The sequence below is a fragment of the Dreissena polymorpha genome, chromosome 7 (assembly GCF_020536995.1).
Source record: "Dreissena polymorpha isolate Duluth1 chromosome 7, UMN_Dpol_1.0, whole genome shotgun sequence".
Lineage (NCBI taxonomy): Eukaryota > Metazoa > Mollusca > Bivalvia > Myida > Dreissenidae > Dreissena > Dreissena polymorpha.
Window position 1 is genome coordinate 20,899,915 of NC_068361.1, and position 25,400 is coordinate 20,925,314.

Below are 25,400 nucleotides of genomic sequence, written 5' to 3' on the forward strand. Positions count from 1 at the left end.
CATAACCAAATCATATGTTCCGTAATAGATTATCCTGCTTTGCTGTATGTCATTCACTGGCTCCTAGACGGAAAAAAGACTTAACTGATACTTTAAAATCTTATATAAGAAAAACCCGAAAAAATTGGATGTCCACTTAGCGATTGACCTATATATGGGGTTCAGCACTGAAAATATGTCGAGGTCAAGTAGATAATGCAATTCCTCAAGGGTGTACGAACTGACAGATGACATATCATTACCACCATCGAATATAAACCTAGGTGTCACTGAGATCAAACAAAAGCTGATCTCTTTAATGTGTAAAGCTTTATGCACGGTTAAACAATTTCGTATCTAGTGATCTAAAACACGCTACAAATCGCTACATCCGATCATGACAAGCCCGATGAGATTTATAAGAATGTCAAAGACATTCGCAAAACTGCCCTAAAGCATAGACATATATTGAAGACTTGCTTTCTGTTCACGCCGTCTCTGGATGCTAAACTGTGGCCGGGTATTTTGGTATCGGTAAAGGTAGATTTATTTATATGCTGAACGCAGGCAATGTCATCAGCTATTAAGCGATATGATAGCTAGCATAATAAAGTTGTGAAGAAATTGCCCAGATTTGTCACAACATGCATGGAAAAGTCCGATACATAGAGAATTTCTATTACAAAACTGACCTTGTGGCAGCAAGGAAAAGCAAGTTGGGTAGGTTTTGCCATCGCTAGCAAGAGCAAGCTTTCCATTTACCACGGAAGCATCAATGAACATTTTTAACCTGTCCACGCGTGTGTTTATGGAAACATTAATTAAATGCAGACGACCCCCTCACAACTGAATCTATGTGATTATGGTTTGTGAAACTTCAGTGCGTCAAACAACATTTGCACATTACAGTAGCATCAATTGTTGCTTAAGCTTACCCCAATATGCTTACAATTATGAAGTGTGGGAATACAAGCGATAGCTCGTTTTCAAAACTTCATTGCTGGTGTTATCAAGCACGACTTTCATGTATCATTTCTAACGGTGAAAAGGTTCAGGTTGACATAAAATAATTTTAAAATGAGCACAAACAACATGCCCAGTAGATTATACTTTGTCGATGAAAAAGATAAGACGGAGAAATATAGTGCATTGTGCTAATTGTTTGCATAAAATAAAACTTTACGACTATTTTCATTAGATTATGACTACATACTAAACAACTCATAGCATGAGCTAAACCTATAAACATACAACTGTATACCATGATTTTAGAAAATGGCGACCTGATCGTCACTTTCGTGAACAACGGTTTAATAAAACGTATATGGTATTTCAATTGTTATAAACTTTGCTTTATGATATTACACCGGTATATTTTCATAAAACAAATCATACATTGGACGAAGGTGCTGTACACAAAGATAACATATTTTTCTCAAATATGGCCGATATATTCATGCTATACTATTCTGAGCACATACGTATTTAAATTGATATTATCAGACACTTATTAAACACTTTGCTGCATAACTATTATTATTGTATTAGTTGCGTCATATTCAGTAAAATATTCGGATATGATTTTGGTTTTAGAAGCAGTTTTTAGCATCCATCTCGATTCTTGCAGCCAGTTTGGATGCCATCTTCATCATTATTAAAAAATAAGATAAGTGTGCACTCCGTTTTTCATACATAATATGTGTAACAATATCAAAATGGCATTAATACACATAAAAATGCATTTCAATACGTCATACCAAATGAGACTGAAAGTGGCAGCCATCTTGACGGACATCTTGAAATGAGACTTAAAATAGCAGCCATCGTGGACGCCATCTTGAATTTCTCAAAACCCTCAATGATGCGAGCCTGGCATCATTTAGATTCTTCATCATATACATATCCCCTAACCAAAACCCTTTAACATTTAATATACACCTCAATGCCCGGTCTATTGAAAAATCAAAGTATTTACAGAACTGGTGTGACGATGATTTTGAAGAGGTCGGATATAAAAGCATCAATATAAGTTGATCTACATCACCACAATTATATACTTTTTATTGCTTGTCATTTATTCGGATCATTAATTTAATATTTGTCATAGCTGCAGTGTACATCGACTTTTAGACTATCCACAGTTCTTTGTAAAACTATATTAAGAACAAGAGGCTTTGTTGGCATAATGTTTTCATACCTAAAATTTTCGAACCCAAATGTTTTTTCATACCCCAAATTTTCGTACCCATATGTGAAAACTGTGGGTACGAAAATTGTGGGTACGAAAACAAATGTGGGTACAAAAATGTTGGATGCGATAAAAAAATTGGATACGAACATTTTGGGTGCAAAAAAATATGACCCAAATAATATGGTACGAAAAATAATTTGAGTACGAAAAAAAATATAAAAAATGGGTACGAAAAAAATGGATACGAAAAAAATTGGGTATGAAAAAAAATTGGAACGAAAAATTTTGGGTACGAACAAAAATGTGGGTACGATTTTTTTATTTGGAAAGATGGGGTACCTGTAAGTATACCGTGGTACCCAACAGTATCTGTGAAAATCAGTGTAGGTTGAAGTATACTTCAAAGTACCCGGGGGAACGGGGAGGTAGTACCCGTGGGGAACTTGACCCATTCAGCCTAAGAACCGGTACATAGATTGTTATATATACTTAATTTGGAACGAAAAAAATTGCGTACGACAAAAAATTGGGATCGAACAATTTAAGTTCGAAACAAGTTTGGGTGTCTGGGTCATGTCTCGAACCTCTTGATAAATTTGAAAGAGGACGGGAATCAAGCTGCCTTTACCTTTATCAATAATAATCAGCGAGGAATGCCGATTGAGAAAATTTAGCTAACTCATTAAATTTAGCTCGGTCTTTTACATAGGTCGCCATTGTGAAGAATTTTTTCACGGTATGATAACTTAGACGAGCTGCTTCGCTGAAGCAGCATTGTCAATAATCATTTTTCTGCCGGACTATAATATGAATACAGAAAGTTTCAAAACGAATAACGCGTCAAATATTTTGTTGAACATAACTAAAGCCTTTATATTTTACTTTAATAAAAAAAACTAATATATGTTTACTTGTATTTTCTGACATTGTTAAATTAAGTTGTTGTCAAAGTTTGTCTTTGCATATTGAAAATAGCTATGGTATTTTGCAAACAAAATCAAATTTAAAGAAAAAATTACCGAGCAAATACGGTTTTTGAGACCTTCCAAGTTGTCAAACTTAACTTTTTTCCCCCATAATCATGTTATTATAAAGTTCATTATTATGAACATAACTATTGACAAATTAAGACTTATTGGGTGTGTATTTGTAAGGAATGGTGACAATTTTTCGAATATTTGAATATCGGCCGAATATTTGAATCCAAAATTCATAATTGAATATTCGATTTTTATGCAAAGAAACTTGTATCAAATCTATAAGTGGAAAGTCGTATTGTTGGGGCAGTGCAGGCGACATTCTTGTATCAGTCATTTTAAGATAACAGCTCCCATCAAGTAACGAAATGATTATTTGCATACGGGAGGGTGTCAAGGGAGAGGTAAGGACCTTTTTAGTTCTATCTGAGGTTTACAGGACTGTTAATACACTGTGTTTAACCATTTGCCTGTGATAATCAAAATGTTATTCAGCGTCTTGCAATTAGGGCAATAGAGGTGACTTGCTTTACTTTAAACAGCAATTGCTATATCTATATATTGAATAAAATATTATCTTATCGAAATTTATTTTCTCAAATATAAATCAATAAAATCGTCGAGGAACTGGAGTCCTTTTAAAAATCAATTAGCGAATACAAAACATATATATATATATATATATATTTATATATATATAAAATAAATGTATACATATAGAATATCAGTCATATTTTCAAGTCGTACCTGTGTCTCATTTAAACGTTTTATGATGGGATCGGTGAAATGTAACTCCTTGCACTCGCCCTCAATCGTTCTGTCCAACTGTTTGATAGCGTTTCTGATGTTTGAATCATCCAATGCGTACACTCGTAGGTGAATGGTATCGACAGCCATTTCTTGAAACCGTGTTGAACCAACATCGATAGTTGGTTTCTTGGCCAGTCCTATAAAAAAAGGTGCACCTCTAAAAGTGTAAGGTTCAGCTAAAGGAGTGTATTGACGGCTAAATCGGTAAAAATGTAAAACTAAAGTTTTCTTAAATTCACTTTTTCAACACATTATATCATGAGTGACAAGTATTTTTTAAAATACAAACAGTAATATATATTTATTGGCTTGCCAGGGTAAGAACCTGGCACTACTTGCACTACTTGCGGGCAGGGTAAAATAAAAAAGAGGCTTTTCAAGCGACATATTTGAAATGTGCATAACATAAAGCAATTTCCAAGAAATCTAAAGTCATAATAATAGCGTGTGAATGTTCAAAATGTCATCTTTTTAGTAGGCGCCATTTGTTCAAATTATGATGTAACAATCAAAATCGTTTGGAGATTTTCCATAAATGCCACTTAATGATGCCATTGATATTTGAATGATATTCAAATGGTGTATATTTGTGTGTTGTTATTTATGTAATCGCATCACACACTATTTACAAATATATATTACTAATCTAATTTTAGATATTCTAAGTAATAAAGCTTAAATGATTATTACTATACGTGATTAGAATGGAGCTGTCATACAACAGAGCGCTCAACTTTATTTCGTTGGACAATTGTTGTTGTTTTTTTAAACAACCACAACAACCAAACCAACAAACATTGCAAATAGTTGAAGTAAATAAAACAAATTTTATTTCATTTTCAGCAAACTGAGATGACATTATTTTTTACATTTTCGAATCTGTGTAACAGGTTTATTTGTTTTCCAGGTCTCAACATTTTTATTTTGATTACATTAACTAAAGTGTATGACGTTTGAAGCAAGTTCTTGAATTAATATACATTGATAACAATAACACCATTTCCTATTGAACACTGAGCGTGTTTTAAACATAAACAATTCTGTTTTAAGTATCACTTAAACATATCTCAGCTATCATATTTGTTTTTACAACCTGGGTCTTTAACTTTGCATCTGTATATTAACATTTTGGAAATTTCATAACGTTAATTTCCGAATGTGTCGTTTTAAAATGACCACAACCATTAGACAACATAGTACGTATGTGCTATCCGTTACATGTACCTGCATGCGACCACTGAGCATGTTGTGCGGCTTGGCGGAACTTATCAACCATCTCAGTCTTTAAAATAACAAATCTGATATCTGTCATCGATCCACATCCTTCTTTTGCGAATTCGTGAACAGCCATGCACATTGCATTGGCCGTATCGTCAACACGGATTGTCAAACCTGTACCAAACGTGATACGTATAAATATATAATTTCCCGTTGAATGTCTGTATTACCATAAACAATGAACACCTTTTAGTTTATAATTAAGTAAATAAGAAAGCAAACCTGTCCCTAATGCCGGAAAAGCAATGCTTCGATAGTGATCAGTTTTTGCTTTCTTTAGACATTGATCAACAACTTGTTTCCACTCATCTGCAGTATGTTTGGCAACAACGTGCATAATGTTTCTGCACGGAAGTCCAGGCGCTTGGGTTATCGCTAATCCTGTCGTTTTCATTTCTCTTTCTGTTCATAAACATCAATATAAAATATAATTATTTTGTCTGCCAAATGCGTTTTAGAGCATTGTTGTAATTCAAAGTTACAAGGAATGTAAACGATTGAAAACTGACAACAATACCGTTGGCATTAAACATTTACATTAATTGACCTATCACTAAAAGGGAATAATTCTCACACATAGTTTTGACAACATTGTAGAATTATTGAAAGTGTGTCGTATTTTGACGCTCACTTTTTTACCTTGCAAATTGTCTCAAACAATTAACATTTGAAGTTATTCTACATCATTAAATGTATGTGAATGAATGCAACATAAAGACTTGAATATACAAAGACACATTTATAAATTTGTCTTCCTTTTCATCTGATTGTCAATTTTAGAAATAATATAGTATTACTCGCGACATGCTTAAAAATTGACGTAGGAGTATTTCTTTTTTGAGTGAATAATCTCCTGTCAGTCATATTCAAATCTATGTCGGCCGTCTTTCTTCTGCTAATTAGTCTCTCAACGAAAGTTATATCGCACACACTATTTTTTTATGTAAACCAGTTGTAAGAGGGTTCAGGGCAATAAGTATTTCCCAACGGTTTAAGAAATCTGACATGGCTTCTAATCGGCAGTCTTCTTTTTTTAATCGAAAGGAATAATGTACTTCTACTCATGTTTTATATTAAGTTGCTTGAAAATCGAATACAAATTGCAGAACTAAAATGCTATATAACATTCTTTCAATAAATTTTTGAAATAAATCAAACATCACACTTTTCGTCGTCGATGAGGTGAATAAATTACTTTTCACAAAAAGCTGACTGAAGAAAATTAGAACATTACTTTATCAAGTAAGAAAACAATAGGAAATATGGCGCTCTACATGTACTTAAAAACGGCGGCCATTGACCATATTGACCTGATCAACGAACAAAATATGATACCCACTTATACATTTGTTTGAATATGAAGATTCATGTGTATTGCGATAAATCAGATCATTTTGCTCTACAAAATAAATGTCACTTATTTAATTTTATATACTGCACATTTAAATATTCATTTAAATTGAAACAAACAAGTACCTCTAGCTTACTTATCAGCCGACATAATGACTTCACTATTCAACCCATTAATCCTGTTTGATTTGTTATGATGGGAAGAGTTAATTTAGCGTCCGGTGAGACGAAAGGAAACTTTCAAGATTTTCTAGTATATCAAAAAAATAACCCCACCGGTTTGAGGACCATATTTTAACGAATAGATATGATTCGAGAAAATTTAATAGTGAATTAACTTGAGGACATTTTGATGAAAAAAAGTAATCCAATTCAATAAATGGGAGTAAGTGAAACATTCTGGTTAATTGTTATTATAATTTTTGATAAAATGAGATCTCAGATTGTTTGAAGTTGTTAAAAGCTATCGTAAACTTTGAACAAAGTATGACGGGCAGCTGCTAATAGTAAGCCACTTAAGTCACCCTTGATCACGTTGTGTAAAGGTTTGGTATCATCGGTATCTTTAAGTTAATAAACAAAAACTAGTATTGCAATCTTATGTCATTAAGTATTAATTAAATACAATTAACACATTAAACATACGCTTGGCCTTGGCCTCCTCCACAAGCTTTTTCCCACATAGATTGACAAGGGCTATAGATACTTGTCCTACAACATTTAAAAACAAACATGAATTTGTTATCTTTTTATTACATCTTCATATCGTGTTTTAAAACATATAAGTTCCATTTTGAAATTATGTATATCATGTCATGTGTACCAAAAACGTACCTGCTGTAAGATCTAAATTTTCATTGGAGCTGTTAACAATGCAGTCAGCATCTTCTTTAGTGATGTCACCATCTTTGATTGTTATAGTTACCTTGCCAATAACAAAAACATGTCTCAACTCTCCGGGCGTCGATTCAGGCAACTCTTCGTAAATGTGGTCTTCATAACCGTCTGTCAGAAGAAAAAACGTTCTGTATTTGACGTCGGTTTGTCGCGTATACAGCTGCTTAATTGAAGGGACTTTGTCATTTGAAAGGGGCAACCTCTTAAAAAATGAGACATTGACTATCAATAATTACAGAATATAATAAAGTTTACAAACAGTGTTATATACAAAATATTATACGATATGGGACTTGTTTGTTTGTCATTTTTATGTTTACATTTGGGCGTCATTAGTGTGATTATTGTTTATATCCATATGTTTGACAGAATTATTTACACATCATGATCTCTCAATGTTTCTTCGTATCGCTCAACTTGTGGATTGATTTTTTTTTACTTGACTATTTTAGTTATTTATTGTTGCATGTTTTAGTATATTATATTTGATGAACTTAATGAAAATGTTTAAGTTATGTGAACTTATGTAATTTACATTGCAGTAGGAATATTGCTTTTTTTTCTTACCATGTCTTTAAATGAAATGAGTGAAATCTGTCTTGCCTAAATAATTCATTTACAGTTATCCTTGCAGTTATACTATTCATGAAATGAATATGTTCATCAAATACAAATATATATCTTAAGAAACGTTGTGTTTTTGCTACTCGTGCAACATTGTCCTTTTATTAGAAATGTTGAATTTAAAATGCTTACTAGAATCGATATGACCTTGCACAAGTCTGGCATTTATCAAAGAATACCGTCTTAGACCATAACTTAATAAATTTGCTTCATGTTAAACAATCGCTTAAAACTGATTTGGTTTAAAACTGAACTCATGTATTCACATTTTCGAACCCATGTGCATACATGCAAGAAAAACATTAATCAACCTAAAACACAAACCATACATTGAACAATTGCATTACCGACAAAACAACACGAACACTGATCTAACAAGCATTACGAAGATGTATACAGCTTCCGTAAAATAAATATTGTTATTAATAAACCTCGACCAGCACTAGAGATTTACACAGTAGTTACCATAAATACCCACTCACGCCACATGCCGTAATGTGTTTCAATTGGTACAACCTTTGGCGTGACCATTTGTTACGACTAAGGCAAGGTTCAAAACAAATGTAAAGGGTTACTTTATAAATCAGGTGACAACTAGATTGTGGCGCATTTTGACCGATCGGGGCATGATATAAACACCTGATGAAGAGGAAAGGACAACAGTATGATGTTACATACCAAATATAAAACACATTCACGTTGTAGTCTTATGGGAATATATGTTAGTTTGTAATATAAATCTATACAACATTGTGACCCCTAAGGCGTTGCCAGTTTTCATCATACGGATATACTTTAACCAAATTTGTAGATGAGAACTATGCGATATTACATGCCATAATTATATAACATATGTTAACCCTGTAATTTAAAAGAATTTATTTTGCTGATAACATCATATAGAATTGTTGACTGTAACAGTAGTATCACAAGTTACAATATTTTACAATTATACGTTGAACATTATAAGAGAACGCCTTTGAACAGGTTTGTGTAAAAAGACATACACACAGTTAAACAGAAGAAAATAAAGACGTAAAGCGTCAATGGTTATTTAAGTTTAACCCCCTTAACTTCGTTAAGGGTATGCAACTGAAACATGTTTTACAATAAATACAAGATAAAAAAAATGTGTACGAGGGATGATAAACCTATATAAGAATCTATACATTAGTACCAAACACGTTATATGATAATTAAAAGCTACAGCAGGTTTCTATATATAAATAACATTCATATAGGTTTTAATCAACATTTTAAATAATACGAAGCAACAACCAGATACAAATATACATTAAATAAGAAACGGAACAAATCCGGAAATGTCGACGTCAACAATTATTTTTAATGTTCACATATATTGATCTCCATATTTTGCACTAGTTTAAACATACATTTTATTATTAAGGTGTATCTTTCGAGATATTATTATTATAGTATCCTTCAGTACAACAAACAAGAAATCTTGTTAAAACAAATGTGGTCAGTATCTTTATCTTGGCTTTAAACAGATCAGCATTCCGACTTGACTCGCATATGGCTTTCTCCTCAATTAAACGAATACATACACGTTTTTTCACCACTGCACAATCCATGTTAACATCAAGACTAAATAGTAGTATGATGTGCAATTGTTGTAATGATTATCATATTTAAATGTAACGATACAGAGTGTATTTGATTTTCAACAAATATTGCATGATTTTATTTACAGATATTCATGCAACATGACCCGTGGCTATAACAACAGCTTTGCACGTGGTCCTAACTGACCATTGATATTCTTGAAGTCGTACTCATTAGAAAGCATATTCTCACGCTACCAGCGTAGACAATTTGTCGGTCGATTGAATGCCTTGTAAACCGTTCATGTAAGCGCAACATAAACAAATGTGATGCAGGTTGCATACGTTTAGACGTGTACATGAAAACAACACTTGGGAAACACATAGATTCCAGAATACTTAAACTACATTGCGTCATTTGAATACGTGTTTGCACTGGCTTATAACTGATACAACTTTTGTAATACCTCAAAGCGTGTTACATAATTATGTTGCAAGGCACGTCATCTTGATATGATGGTAATGTGAACAAATGTGTGAAAATTTAGTTTGAGATCTCATCATTCACAATTGAATTATGGACCCATCACGAAATCCACGTCATTATATCCATTTGAGAAATGTGTTTTCTATTGAGAAATTGTTTAAATTCAAATGCCCAATGGGCCCATTGAACTTCATACAAAAGACTTCATTTTAAAAACGCCAAGTTGTCTTTTTTATGTTGATTATAATGTAGCATTTACTGAAAAATACCTACACGCTGAAACGTATTATTAATTGGTTATCACAATTAAATGCGAACGTGAATGACAAGTATTTATGCCTTGGAAAGTTGTATATAAGTCCAACAAAAATACTATTTTCAGTGAGTTGCTGCAAAATAAACTATATAAAATGCATAACATCACTACATGAGGTTATTTTTACAGCATAGTTATTGCAATAATATTTATCTGATTCTCCGGAAGTAATCACTTGTAGTAATACATTTGTACTGATAATGATTATTATTGTAAACTATTATCAACGTTATTGTCATCATTCAAATCATCATCTAAATTATCATATAGCTGCTATACCAAGTGCTGTTTGTGTAAATTTAAGACCACACTGTTAAATATAAATATAAGTTTTAACGTGAATTCTTCAAAAAAAAAAGATAGTTTCATTATTATTAGTATTATAATTTAAAGTGCATAAATAATTGATATGACGAAATAAAAGGAAGTTTACCATTTTATCTTTATTATACTGTATTAGGCAAATCGGCATAATCCATGCCTTTGGCCATTTACAAATACAGAATTACAAAGAGATGGTCATTGCAAAACATATGTAAAGTTTAAAGTGCATGGTATTAAAATAGTCATGTACAAATACATATCGAAAAATAAAACAAATACATAAATACATCTGACCAAACATATTTATAGAGCTTAAGAAGCAATACAATCAAGGATTTGGGAACGTCGTTTCATAGAAAAATATACAAATTTTGCCAGGCGTCTTAAAACTCCTGTTTGATTTGAGGACATAAGTTTTATAAATTTATTCATTGTATTAAAAGCAGTTGGGATATGATATTTTCGTATTAAATCTTGATACAAGGGACAACAAAGTACAAAGTGGAATTCCGATTCAACTACATTTAAATTACACAGTTTACAAAGTCTTCTTACTCTATCAACATTATTGAATCTACCTGTTTCGATCTCAAGCTGGTGGGAACACAGTCTCAGTTTTGTTAATGCGATTCTATAATTATCATGGTCTACTGCATCTAGATATTTTTCATATTTGAAAACAGTTTTAAATTTGTTAAAATAGTATAATTTGCTTTGTGAGCTAACAATGTCGCACCAAGTCTATATGTATTGATCACGGATTTTTGTGTTAACATATGTACATAGCTACAGTTATAATCGAACATTGACCATAGGTATCCATAACCAAGGTTATTTAATATATAATTAATGGCTTTGCCCCAGCTATTTTTTACATTCAATGAGTTGAAACTTACGTCATGCATTGGTTCTTGAAATATTTTGCTTAAAGGAGACTCAGAATTTTTCATAATTTTACATCAATACTTTAAGGCCCTTTCCTTACAGATGACCGAAAAAGGAACTCTGTCTAATTCGCCAAGGACTGCAACTCCGGATGTTTGGGGACGAACGCCAAGGATATGTTTACAAAATTTAACATGGAGTTTGTCTACTTCCTTAAAGTCATATACGCCCCATATATCGCTACCATATAGAGTAATCGGCGCAACGTTGCAGTCAAAAAGTAGCAACTTGGTTTTAAAATCAAATGATACTCTAGTAAACAATGTTAAAAGACCATTATATGCTTTGGGTGCTCGTTCATTAAGTGTTTTTATAGCCTGGTTAAAGTTTCCGTTATAATAAAATGTCATGCCTAGGTAACAGAAACTATCAACCATCTCAACATCTATATTGTTGATACACCAAGTATAGTTGTTTCTAGATTTTTTTTCGTTCAAAAATACAAATTTTAGTCTTTTCTACATTTATTTTAAAGGCCCCATGTCCAAGAAAATCTACTTATACAATCAAGTTGAGTCTGGAGATTTTTTTGGATGTGTTGTAAATGATGCAATGTCATCAGCAAATAACAGCGTATATTGTGACAATTTTTCAATATCATTTACAGACAAATTAGTTAAGTCCATATAGTCCTTGATGTCATTTATAAATAATATAAACAAACGAGGGGAACGAGGCTCGCCCTGCTTTACACCAAGTGTTAGATCAAACAGTTCAGAATACGACATATTTTCATTATTTCTTATACAGGCCTTAACATTCGAGTATAAGGATTTAAGCATGTTTAACATCTTAGAACTTATTTGTGAATTAGTTGATTTCATTTATAAAGCGTCATGTATAAATGTGTCAAAAGCCTTTTGAAAATAAATACATGCACAATATAATTTTAGTTTATTAGCAAGTACTTTCTGTATTATAGTATGAAGAATAAAAATACAATCGCTAGTACTACGGTTCTCACAAACACCAAATTGAGCCTCATTCAACTTTTGTTCACTTTCGCACCAAGCGTTAAGTCTATTTCTTAGCAAGAGTGAACATACTTTAGACATTGTATTTACTATTGTAATGCCCCTGTAATTTGATGGGTCAGATTTACAACCCTTTTTATGAATCGAATTTATCAGGCTTCGCATACAATAAAACTATTATCAACCTCATCGTCATCATTCATATCATCATTACAATTATCATATAACTACTATGATAATTACTTGAACATTTATATGTGATTGTCGTTCATTTCCGTGTATATCTGTAGTATACATCACTACTTGTTTTTGTTAATTGAAGACCACAAATACATATATGTTTAATGTGGATTCGTAATGGAAAAACGTATTAGTATTACTATAACTATAAATTAAAGTGTATAAAGGATATAAAAAAGGAATGTTACTGTTTTATCACGCCTCGCATACAATACAACTTTTATCAACGTCATCGTCATCATTCATATCATCATTAACATTATCATTGTTAATAACACAAATCGATATATTAAAATGTAGAAAAAATGTTTCTTGATTTTTTCTTTTATATGAGTCCAGTACTTGTATTTTAAAAACAGAGACACAAAACGTTTTTTGTGAAGGTGTGAATATACGTAGAATGTCTAAAATAACATTCTTCTGATGGCATCCTTTTCTATAATGCACATTACAGACTGTTAGTTTCTTGTTTCCACCTTTGGATATATTTAATATCATTAATTCTATGCATTTATTTTCTCAACCAGGGCACAGCAAGAGTCTTGACTTCTTTCCAGTTTATAGGAACTGTCCAACATACTCGCAAATACTTCGAATGATATTTCCGTGTCTTCTTTATGTCGCTGAAAAAAACAACAAGTGCACATTACTTAATGACAAGACGATTTAGTGTTCAGTGCGCCAATGTTAAGCGAATATTGAAAAATAAAGAAATTATCATATATCATAAGGATGCCCGAAGATATTTGACGTTGGTCTATACTAAACTGAGTATTCATTTCTACAAAATATTACAAATATTTACATGAACACACGTTTGCCCTATTTTTTCAGTAGCATTCACACCAAATTGGATATACAAAAAAGAGTTATTCGAATGATTAAGCGTAATACAGTAGTGAACTTTAATTTACAATAACATTTATCAATCACATATTTTTCGGCACCGATCGTGAGTGAAATTGAAATATATCTCGTAATAGTAAAACGTTATTGTAGTGTATTAGCTGAACGTAGCGAATGAGATGAAGCCATAAGCAGTGTACTTAAATTAATCTTTTTAACACAATATTTGAAATGTTGACAGTGACGCATAAACAATTGAAGATTTTGGTATTTAAGTTCACCAGCGACGACATCATATTTAAGAATGCCATATAGCAAGGTTTTGTTTATTTAATAATACACAACATGTTACGAACATTAAATGAAATAATTTGAAATACTAAATAAACGAATAAGTTATTACCTCCGTAAGCATATTCCGAAAGCATTAACAAACTCCTCGAAAGCCTACACTGGCGAAAAAGTACCATTAGGCATGCTGAAGTGTTGCGTTGTTGTTACTTCATGAGCCATTAATAACGTTCTTCATGTTTCGCGAGTTTGAACCTCGGATATGACATTGCTAGTCTGTAATCTATCATACATCCACATGATTGTATACTAGTAGTATTTCGAAACTTTGGAATTATATTTAATATTAAAAAGGAAATATTTAAAAAATTTATGCACATTACATTATATCTCAGTGATGGGACGCTGTTTTACTCTTGTTGTTAAACATTTCTTGATATCAAGAAATATATTTTTTTTTAATAAAATAATTTCTTGATAACAACAAGTCTCTCTTAAAATACGTCGGAAAATAAACCCAACCGCTTTTGATAATTATTTCCATATAGTCGTGCGCTCAATATTACAATCAAATCATAATTATCCATATAACGTGTTCCCAACACATGGGCGTGTTTAATTTTGTAAAATAAATGCGTATGTTGATGTTGGCCCACAATATTTGCAAAGAAATATTTGCGAAAGACTGCGTGACTTCTAGCTTATGTAAAAGTCTCGCACACTTATCATTTACAATAAATAATAATTCACAGTACCGTTAGTAAAACGGAATTTATGCATTTGTAAATAGATTTATACATATTTATCCCGATTGTTTTGTAAATATTTTATTCGGTCACGCATTGTAAGTATTTCTTGATATTTGGTCTTATTTGTACTTTAAATAACTCGACTGATATACACGAATAGTCAAAATTTGTATATTCAAATTCATCATATAAAAAAATGAAAGTCTGCTTTCAGAAATTGGACTAGATTTTGCTTAAATTTCAATAAAATCAATTTCTTAATTTTAATAAATGAATTTTGAGAATCAAGCATTCTTATATAATTATAAAAAATGCATATATTCATACCAGTATTTGTTATTTGATAAAGACGAATAAATACTGTCATTGGGGATTTGAATTACTGAGGCGTTTATCTAAGTAAATCTAGGTTTTTACTTGACGTTTCGATTTTGAAGTGTATTAAGTCGGTTGCGTGACTCTACCAGCGGGGACAATCCATGGATTGGACTCATTTTTACTGAGCTAATGTTTGTAGGAATGTTGAGGTTTAATGTATAATTTCATATTATAAGAAACTATGATATTATAAAGTATGTAATGTAATATATTGTATATTGTTTTCACATTTGCGAACATTCAAACGGAGTAAAATTTAAATTATTTGTGAACGAATGAATTGATAAATGGATTGTCAGGCAGATAGGTTACTAACAACAAGGTCGATAATAAAACATCATCAAAATAAAATAACCGATAACTTACCTGCGATTTTTACCGATATAAACTGTGCTGTGTATAAGGTTACACATTCTCAATCTTCTATAATGAAGAGTTTATCAAAGTGGCATTACTCTTGTAAATTTCCCATCATTGAATACACTTGATGTTTAGGATACTTGTTATTCGAAATACGTTTTCAGCAAAGAAAAGTCCTCAATAATATAAGTGTTTGCATACAGTTCGTTTAACACTGGGAAGTCATCAAATACTGCATCTTTAATTCGTTTTAGAAAATATTTCAGTCACATATTACGATGCTATTTAAGTGGACGCATAATATGGCAAGAACAAAAATGTTGCTTCATTTTAACTTATTTTAATTTTGTGGAAATATAAGAACTTCCAGGTTTTATTTTACCTTGAACACAGCGAGCTTTAACGCATCTTCTGATAAGGATGAGCATAGGATCCAAATTTAAATTAATTTGTTTATATAGACATACGTTCAATACGGGGCAGGAATTGACCCTATTGCTCTATATGTTACATTTAACTAACTGTTTCTTGCGCGCGATACAGCATCGTCTGTTGTTTCATAATTACAAAGTCACATTATTTTTAAGTTGGCTAATGACAATCAAGTATGGACAGGCCAAGAAATATGCATTTTATTAGCTACGAATACACTTTGACTTCAAGTGTGAAATTTAGCTTGATATCTTAGAGATGAAATCATATTCACACGGAGGCACAAAGTCTTCATATGATCAACATATGCACCAAATAAAACTGTTTTATTCTGGTCGCGATTAAGACCTTTGAACTAAAAGCTTGACATCGATCTGGAACAAAATATAGTAGTTCCTGCGATGGAACATGATGTGGCGTAGGTTATTTAAGAAATAATTCGTGTACGTTATAGTTTGTTGTCGAATAACCCACGGCCGGAAGTTTAGATGCGTAGGAATTAAATCACGAGTGCGAAGCACGAGTGATTTGAAACCACGCATCTAAACTTCCGGCCGTGGGTTATTCGACAACAAACTATAACGTACACGAATTATTTCGATTCTAACACGATTTTTACTAAAGATTTATAGAATGTATCTTATTTTTCTTTCATACTATTTTATGTGAAGCTCCGCCCATAAAAAATAGCTTTCGGCTGTTCTGTCGATCAGATCTCCGCCCTCAATAACAGCCAAACTGGATGGAAAAAAACCCATTTCATTTCTCACGTTTGGTTAAATAAGAACAACAACAACTTGCGTAAACTAACATGTTTCCATTGTACACGTACTTGTGTATTTCTCAAAGATTTAAAAACTAAAAACGCATTTAATTTCTCAACTTGTCACGGATCGAATCAAGAACTTTTTGACAAATCCATCATGTCTTGTATCGATAACTCTCCAGTTATCATTCAATCCGCGATAAGAGCACACTGCCCCGATTCGAACTTCAGCCATTTTAGTATCGAAGCAGCAGACGAACACCGTGGGAAATTGGGTCAATTTTACGCATTTCTGTTCAAAGCGTAGTATTTTGTCACGTGACTTTCATTCATAAAATACCGGATTATTACGCTGGTGGAAAATGTATCGGTATGCTTTGTTTAGCTACAGCGCGTGCTTTCAGTGTATAAGCTCCGCCCATAAGTTATTGCAGAATAACCCACGCTTGATTTCCTTCTTTGTCTATATGAAACAAGTCATATGGTCAAGTGCCGTGTTAGAATTATTGATATCACATTGCGCTTATCGAACACAGTATGGTGAATGATAAGTGTAAGTCGTAAAGCAAAATGAACTTGATGTTATTATTTGAAACAATAAGTGTTGATACATTTCAATTTCACTTATCAAACTTTGAACAATATGAATTATTAAAAGTCTAAAATTTGGTGCCAAAGTTGTGTGCAATAGATTAAACATGTTGTTTTGTTCATATATACAGTTATTAATCAATGTTTAACTTGGTATGAATGCTGATGAGCATTTAATTTAAAACAATCGCAAATAGTTTTCATTAATTGACGCATCATGAATAAATATAAATATACGGGGTAGTAATATCATGTGCCTATCCATGTAAACCAGCTAAGAATTTTTTTGCAGATCATATAATAACGACCCAATTAATAATTTATCTTATAACAACCAAAGTGTACGTATAACAATGCAACACATATTTATTGACAGGTCAACAAAATATAAAGTTGAACCGATTTGAATTATAATACAAATTATGTGGAGAAATAACTATGTTGTCTATGATCATTTGCTGGTGCATCCAAAAAAGTATATTCAGTCTGCTCTGTCCGCTATATACAACAATTTTTCATGAGTAGAAATCATATTTATTGCATAAATGGCTTGCGCAGAAATGAAATTGGTTTAGAATTTACAGCCGCGACATAGTTGCAAAGTTGCTGCAACACACGTCTAATCTTAAGTTTTAAAGTATGGCGCCGCCTTGAAACACTGAATTGTGTAATTCCGAATGTTGATTTTTTCAAAATAATGACCTGATGGCGAGATGAAAATTGACACTTATCTATTTATTGTAAGTTATTGTATTACTGACACCGTTATAATTATGGATTGGAACAGTTCCGAGAATTTGAAATTGATGGCAATTCTGCAGTTTCTTCTGTGTTTTTAAATTGAAATCAAATATTCCTAATTAAGATATTTTTTTCTTATAACGAAAAGCGATTACAGTGTTTAATCTTATTCCAATTGGTAAAGCAAAACAGTATAATTGTTTCTTGATTGATAATATTAAGATGCAATGGTTAAATAAACGGTATGCATCAAAGGCTAAATCACCAATGAAATAGCAACACTTATAAGCATTCTCAATCAAATATCAGAAAGCAATCGCACAACAGGACACACGGTACTGACTTAAGCATCATCGCATATTCAGTTTAGCGAATAGGACTAGTCGTTCAAATCCCGTTGGCTAAACAAACATATACAATTTGAACATTAATACAACCAATTCAATAAAAATGAAAACAATTGGCAATAACATAACACTACAAAACAAAAGCGATCAAACTGGGTTTACTGCATGATAATGAAAAATGTAACGCAAAATTTCTTCGGGTTTAACAAACAAATTCACAATTGTTGGATTGCCTTAATTGTGTAAAGCACCTTGGTTAACGGAGAGTTATGTACATGTTGATATGTCTAAACCAACAACAAAAATATATAATTTTTAACAAAGCATTCCAAATACCTTTGGTTCGTGAATTTCCAACGTAATCGTAGTCTCGGTCTCTATTTTGTTGACTAACCATCGACCATTTTGAAAATTCCAGTTCAAACGCCTGAAAATTAGGTAATATGTTATTTTTAATGAAGTAAACTAATTTTAAGTGGCCATTATAATAAGTATAATGGCAATTGAAATAAATAACTACATTAACACTATGTATTTCAGTTTTATCGATTTTATTTCAATTCATCAATTTCATAATGATTCTACTTATTCGCCATTTTTTAGTTTATAATGATGATAAATAGTCTGTAAACAGAAGATAAGTCGGTGTGTGTCTTTGTATGATGTCGAGATGGCTAATTCCATTGTTATCCTCGTAAAAATCGGTGACAGGTGTTATTTGTAACATATTTCGCTCCTTTTTGAATTTTATATCTTGACACATTGATACTATATATAGATATATATATATATATATATATATATATATATATATATCAATAGATATATATATAGTTTTTAATATGATATCGTAGTTCGTGGGGAGCAGCAAATATAGTTTTCGAGTTAAGGATATTTACATTTTATTTCAAGTATATTGATGGTTTTTTCTTTACATGAAGAGTATGAAAATAACGGTGTTGTGCTGCATATAATTTAATGTTATTACGTCAGGTCAACAGATACGGATATAGTATTCTATTATGAGGGATTATCATCTCACAATTAGGAGAAAATGAAACTTTTGTCAATTAACAATGGGCCAGTCTAAGACAACACTTTCTTGAAAAAAAGAAAAGCCTTAAACAATACAAACGACGTTGACATTCTTAGAAAGGTTACTGTTAGCCCTACAATAATGCATCCCTGCGTAATTGTTTGTTACAAGACTCTCAGACCCAGAGTGTTCGGTCCGTTCTAACGGAACAAAAATTATATTAAAATAGTAATATAAACTTGTTTTGGTAAATACAAACATCCTAAGAGGTTATTGATGAAATGGAAAATAAAACATATAAGGTGTCACAAGTAAGCACATTTGACTTTTCTATACTACATAAAACGCTTCCTCACACTTCAATAAAATCCACTGATTGAAATAAAAACAGTTTCAAGAGAGAAGTGTTCTTATCTTGCTTTAAACACTAAAACAGCTTGTTTTACAAATCAGATATTAGATAAATACATAAATTAAAACTTGTCTTGACTTTTGTGCAGCACTTACTTTTCTTCTGGATAACTTGTTTGCTGAATTTAATGGTAAAATATTTAAACTTATTTTCGGTGCTCCTATGGGTAATTATTGTGCGCCACTTATAGCTGATCTATTGTTATATTGTAATGAACATGATTTTATGTTAGATATATCGAACACTATACAACTAGATTTGCTTCAACGTTTTAACTTAATTTGTAGATACATAAATGGCATATTAAACTTAGAAAAGCCATACTTTGAACAATATATTTATAAAATCTATCCAAAAGAAATAGCCTTAAATAGATCATGTCAATACAATATAGATGCTGCATGTTTAGACTTACATCTAATTTTAATATTAATATGATTGACAAGTTTATAGGAAAAACGGGACGACTTTAACTTTGAAATTATTAATTTTCCTGTAAAAGTTGGTTTTATCCCTAAAGGTCAATCCTATGGTGTTTTCATTTCGCAGTTAGTATTATACGCCAGAGCATGTTCATGTGTTAAAGATTTTAATGATCGTTACCGTGTGTTAACGAAGAAATTGCTATACCAGGGTTTTTGTATCATAACCGACGACGTAAATTCGCATAATTTCACTCAAAGTATTGTGTTTATTTATTTTAAAATATAATATTTCTTTAAAACTTCATTTGGCTAATGGAATTTCCCACTCATCATTTTATGGAGATGTTTTTAAGCGTGTTTGCAAATTTAAATATCTTAAAGCAAATGTCAATATTAAATTGTTCAATTTAATTAACTAATTTGTATCAAAAGGATATAATGCTGACGTACTTAAAAAGACATGCTTGTTTGTTTTCGATTCACTATATCTTTCTTCCCCGAAAATTTGAAATAATTAAAGGAATTACCCTTTTAAATGTGTGCTTCTAAAATGTTTAATAAACACTCTTGGTGTTCTTGGTAATTCGATTTACAGTAGTTCCCCTTTAATACTATTTTATTTTACAGTAATGCCCCTCTAATAGTTTTGTATTTTGTTACCGGTGACGTCATCGTCCCACCGCTTCCTAATAACGTCATCAGATCGTTTTCACTGTCTCAGCTACATACATAGGTCATCGGGTTTACATCGTTCAACTTTATTTATATGTTCTATCTGACGGGCGTTTCTTGATTGATTTACGTTTAAGCTTCGGTTTATTTATTATGAGTACACGCGTGTATAGATCACGCAGCTTTTTAGCATTAATTGTATAATTTTTGTTTTGATAAATTATCGCCTTAGTCTAAACGGTTTTTCTGTTAAGGTATTGCATTCATTTGCTTTTACGTTTATTTTTCTATTATATTATTGACACATCAACAACCAAGCCATGTAATATGGATTTTTAAAACTCAATATTGTTGCTTCGTTCTGTATTCGCTCGATCATGATCTGAAAAAATTACTATATGGTGCTAGATATTCTTTAATCTGTTTGTAAAAATAAGAGACTTAGTTGATACGTGTTCGTAATTTCATTAAATCGTTCCTAAAAAAGTTGATTTCCTGTTTCTCTGGTCTCCTTCATACCATTGAATAATTAAATGGTAATTAAATTGAGTGCGTTTTAATTCCCTTTTTAGTATAATTGCTGTTTTTCAGTTACAATGCTATGAGGTTAAAGTTTATTTAAACGTATATGTATTATGGATATTGCTGGGCCAAGTGTGAGGTTTAGCGCTCTTAAACCGGTTTAACCTCCTAGTGATTTGCATGGCTCGTTGCAAGACGGTGACTCCAGCTTTAGTCTACTTTGTGTGTATGATGTTTCGTTTTGTGCTGTTTCGTACTGTTTTGACAATTGGGCGCTTGCAAGAAGTAAAGGACCACGAAATCGCTTTATACAAATTGCAAGGCTGCTTTAGCAGCTGGAGTTTCATTTCTTTATATTAACAACTAATGCAGATAATTTTGTAAAATGTAATCCCCGATGTGTGCAACGGTTATTGGTTGACATCAAACCATTGCAAGTTAGTTTTCCCTACAATTAGAAAATCTGAACAATTCTACTGGGCATTCGATTCTACCGAGACATACTTATCTTAAACATCTAAGTACAAAGCGATCTTAGTCAAATACGCAAAAATGCAAACAACTAACATAAACTTTCACATTTAAACCATTGTAGTTTCATTAAAGTACCTTGATTGTGTCCGAATCCGTTGGAAACAGTACGAATTCGACACGGTTGATGGGTGAGTTTGAATTGTTTGCTGCAAATTCTGAGACAGCAGTCAGCATTTCTGTTGCCACGACGTCTTTTGGGTAGCCAAGCGCTCCAGTGCCAATCGCTGGAACTGCAACTCCATCATGGCCCATCTTCTGTGTTTCTTCCAAACAACGTGTAACGAAGCGTCTAAGGTCCTTAAAAACACACGTACATTTACAAAATTAACAATACTGTTACTGTTGTGTATACATTATAATGTGAAATATGTAGAATTCATGCACATGTTATACTCTTGAAAGTCATGTCCCTTCTACGAGTATCAATTAATTTGAATCATCATCACCAAGGCTTTTTCAGAAAACCTGTGCAATTTAAAACATTGTTTTGAGACTAAAATAACTATTTAGATTCAAAGAAAAGGGAGTGATACCCGTGGTCATCAGTCATAAAATAGAGAATGACTTTCATTTCGTTCTTGTTTTCTAGGTTTTACTGTGTATTTTGGAAACTCGGCCAACTCCGTTACGTTTATAATATAAAGAAGGGAAACTCCAGCTGTTGGAGCAGTATTGCATTTTTAGTATAAACAATGAGTTGGTCCTTTATTTAAGGCAATTGGCCACTTGTAAAAATAGGACGAAACAGCACAATACGAAACAACATACACACATAGAAGAATAAAGCTGGAGTCACCGCCTTGGAACGGCCAATGCAAATCATTGGGGGTTTAAAGCGGTTTAAGAGCGCTCATCCTCACACTTTGCCCAGCAATATTCATGATACATATAAGTGTAAATAAAATTTAACCTCATAGCATTGCAACTCAAGTTAAACAATAATAAAAGGGAATTAAAACTTATGAATAATAAAGAAAGCTTTACATTATGTGATCAACAACACAAATGCTGAGTGGTTTTATAACTGAAAGATATTGTCATCGTTTTGATTTCTAAATGTATTGCATTCATAACCGTTTTTGCTAAATACCAGATGTATGAACTTTTCATTTTTTCTCATTGGCTTTATGATCAATCATTGCATTTAATATGCATGTAATGCCAACACGATAGGGCATTCTTAAAATGTTTATCAACACTGAATCATATTGACAACTTTCTCAAAGTGATTCTCAGTTATGTTCACCTCAATCGGAAGGATGTTTTTTACGTCACCGTCTATTGCGCTTTTACGATGGCTAGCAAACCGGACAACGATTTGTCTGGTCAAAATCCGATTCCGAAGTCGACGATGGATGGTCGAATCCTCGGTCCGGCGCAAAGTTGTCATGGACATCCTCTTAGTAGTTCTTTTTGTTAACTATAGCCAATGCGATCTTCGTAATTTGTAATTGCGATTCTTTATTGAGGCTATTAACGGACATACGATAAGCTGTTGTTTATTTGTCTGTTATCGTTTATGTATAATTTTCGGATTAGACATTTTATAATTTGCAATTTATGTTAAAAGGTCCCCACTGGTTAAGAAGGTCGCAGTTGCTCGTTACACAGTTCTCATCGGCATCCAGAATTGATTTTTCCTTCTCCGTGTTCGCTAGTAATGCTTCGTTAGATTTTCGTTGGGATTTTCCAAGTACTCTACGAACGAGTACTATGCACAATGTGTCTTAGATTTTAACTATTCGGTGTAAACATGGCATGTCCTTTGCCAGTTTCCCACTGGAAATTGAAGGCTGTCAATAGTTTAGTACAGATACGACAACGAAAATAATTGATTGCATATACCTGGATACAATGGTAACTCGTCAAAGTATTTGGCTGATTTACCGTCAAATCGCGAACGTAAGAATATAATCTTTTCCACCTATGAACGCGTAAGTGCACTAACGACTGAAGATTTGCCACCAAAAGCACCACCGAACTCCTACAGCCTCCGATAGACGAAGCTGGGGTATGTCTTCAAGTTATCGTCGTTCAAGCGAGCGGCGCATAGCATGGTATCGTCCGGTCGTGTGTGTCCTTATCTGTTGGTTCCAAGTTGCTTGTTCTTCAGTGTTATTGAAAGTGAGAACTTTGCAATTTTTGCAAATTTCTTAGTGTAATTTTTTTGTAAGGTCGAACATGTTTTTTCCGTTTCAATTTTTGTGTCATCAATTTGATGCGTAGTTTGCTCATTCGAGTTCCTGATTAAGGAATCACTTCATAATGTATTGAATATCATACTCAGACGTGTCTTCCCTTATTATGGTCAGCATAAATACACTTTTTATCTGGCTAATATAACTTATCTTCAGAAGTTTCATGCCTTTGTCTTCCGTGCTGATTTTTTTTAGTGAACCACTCTCTCGACTGGCTGCGCATATGAAGAGAACATCATCTTCGAATTGCAGTTCCTATCGAGGGAAACTATTCTTGGACATTCTGTTCTTCTCAAAGTTTAATAGTGTTTTATTGCGTTAAAATAAATTAAAACTACGGCATGTCACAGAAAGATAATTTGTACAAAAGCAATCGGGCTGTGTCACGAATTGTATCAACATTAGCAATCGGCTGATTTGTTGAATTGCGGTTGTTAGTATTTATATTAATGCGAAAATGTGCACAATTGAACCAAGGGTTTTTGTTCAAATCCATAGCTAGTTTAATGCGTTGCACATACATAAAAACAATATAAACAAGATATGTGTTTGTTAGAAACACTATTTCCCATTTTGTGCCGTTTGGAAGCTCTAAATTTGACCTTTAACCGTGAAGGATTACCTTGACCTCGACCTTTCACCACTTATAATGTGCAACTCCATGAGATACACATGCATGCCAAATACCAAGTTGCTATCTTCAATATTGAAAAAGTTATTGCAAATGTTAAAGTTGGGGCAAACAGACAGGGCACAAACAATATGTCCCCCACTATAGTGGCGCGGGACATAAAAATAGAAAAGACGAATAGAAAGCTCCTTTGTCTGAAGACTTAAACGCGTATAACAAAAAACATATTTCATTGCATTACTGCGCTATATTCAGAACAAAAAAGCTAAAACGTAGGTAAAATGCATCAGGCAATTCAAAAATCCAGATAATTAAGAAAAACCTATTAACTATGTTAGTGCTTTAAAAATATCCTTGCACTTCACTAACCAGTAAATTTTTGTCTCTGTATAGGATAAATATGTTCGTAGAAAATTCCATTTTCATTTAAAGTAAGACCTTGTCGCTTGTTTGAGTACACACAGGATAGTAAAGTATTATTAAATTTCGGACGGCAAGATGTTTTTGTAGTA

General features: G+C 32.4%; 1 protein-coding gene across 1 annotated transcript in view; it reads right to left on the reverse strand.

Moving 5' to 3' along the window:
- LOC127839519 (protein mono-ADP-ribosyltransferase PARP14-like) overlaps positions 1-25,400 on the reverse strand; it is a 47,023-nt gene that overhangs the window by 13,294 nt on the left and 8,329 nt on the right. The window contains exons 3-6 of the mRNA XM_052367908.1: positions 22,135-22,356; positions 18,795-18,885; positions 7,231-7,296; positions 3,974-4,094 (exon numbers count right to left, since the gene is read on the reverse strand). Coding sequence (XP_052223868.1) covers positions 3,974-4,094; positions 7,231-7,296; positions 18,795-18,885; positions 22,135-22,356 — 500 coding nt within the window. The remainder of the gene's footprint in view (positions 1-3,973; positions 4,095-7,230; positions 7,297-18,794; positions 18,886-22,134; positions 22,357-25,400) is intronic.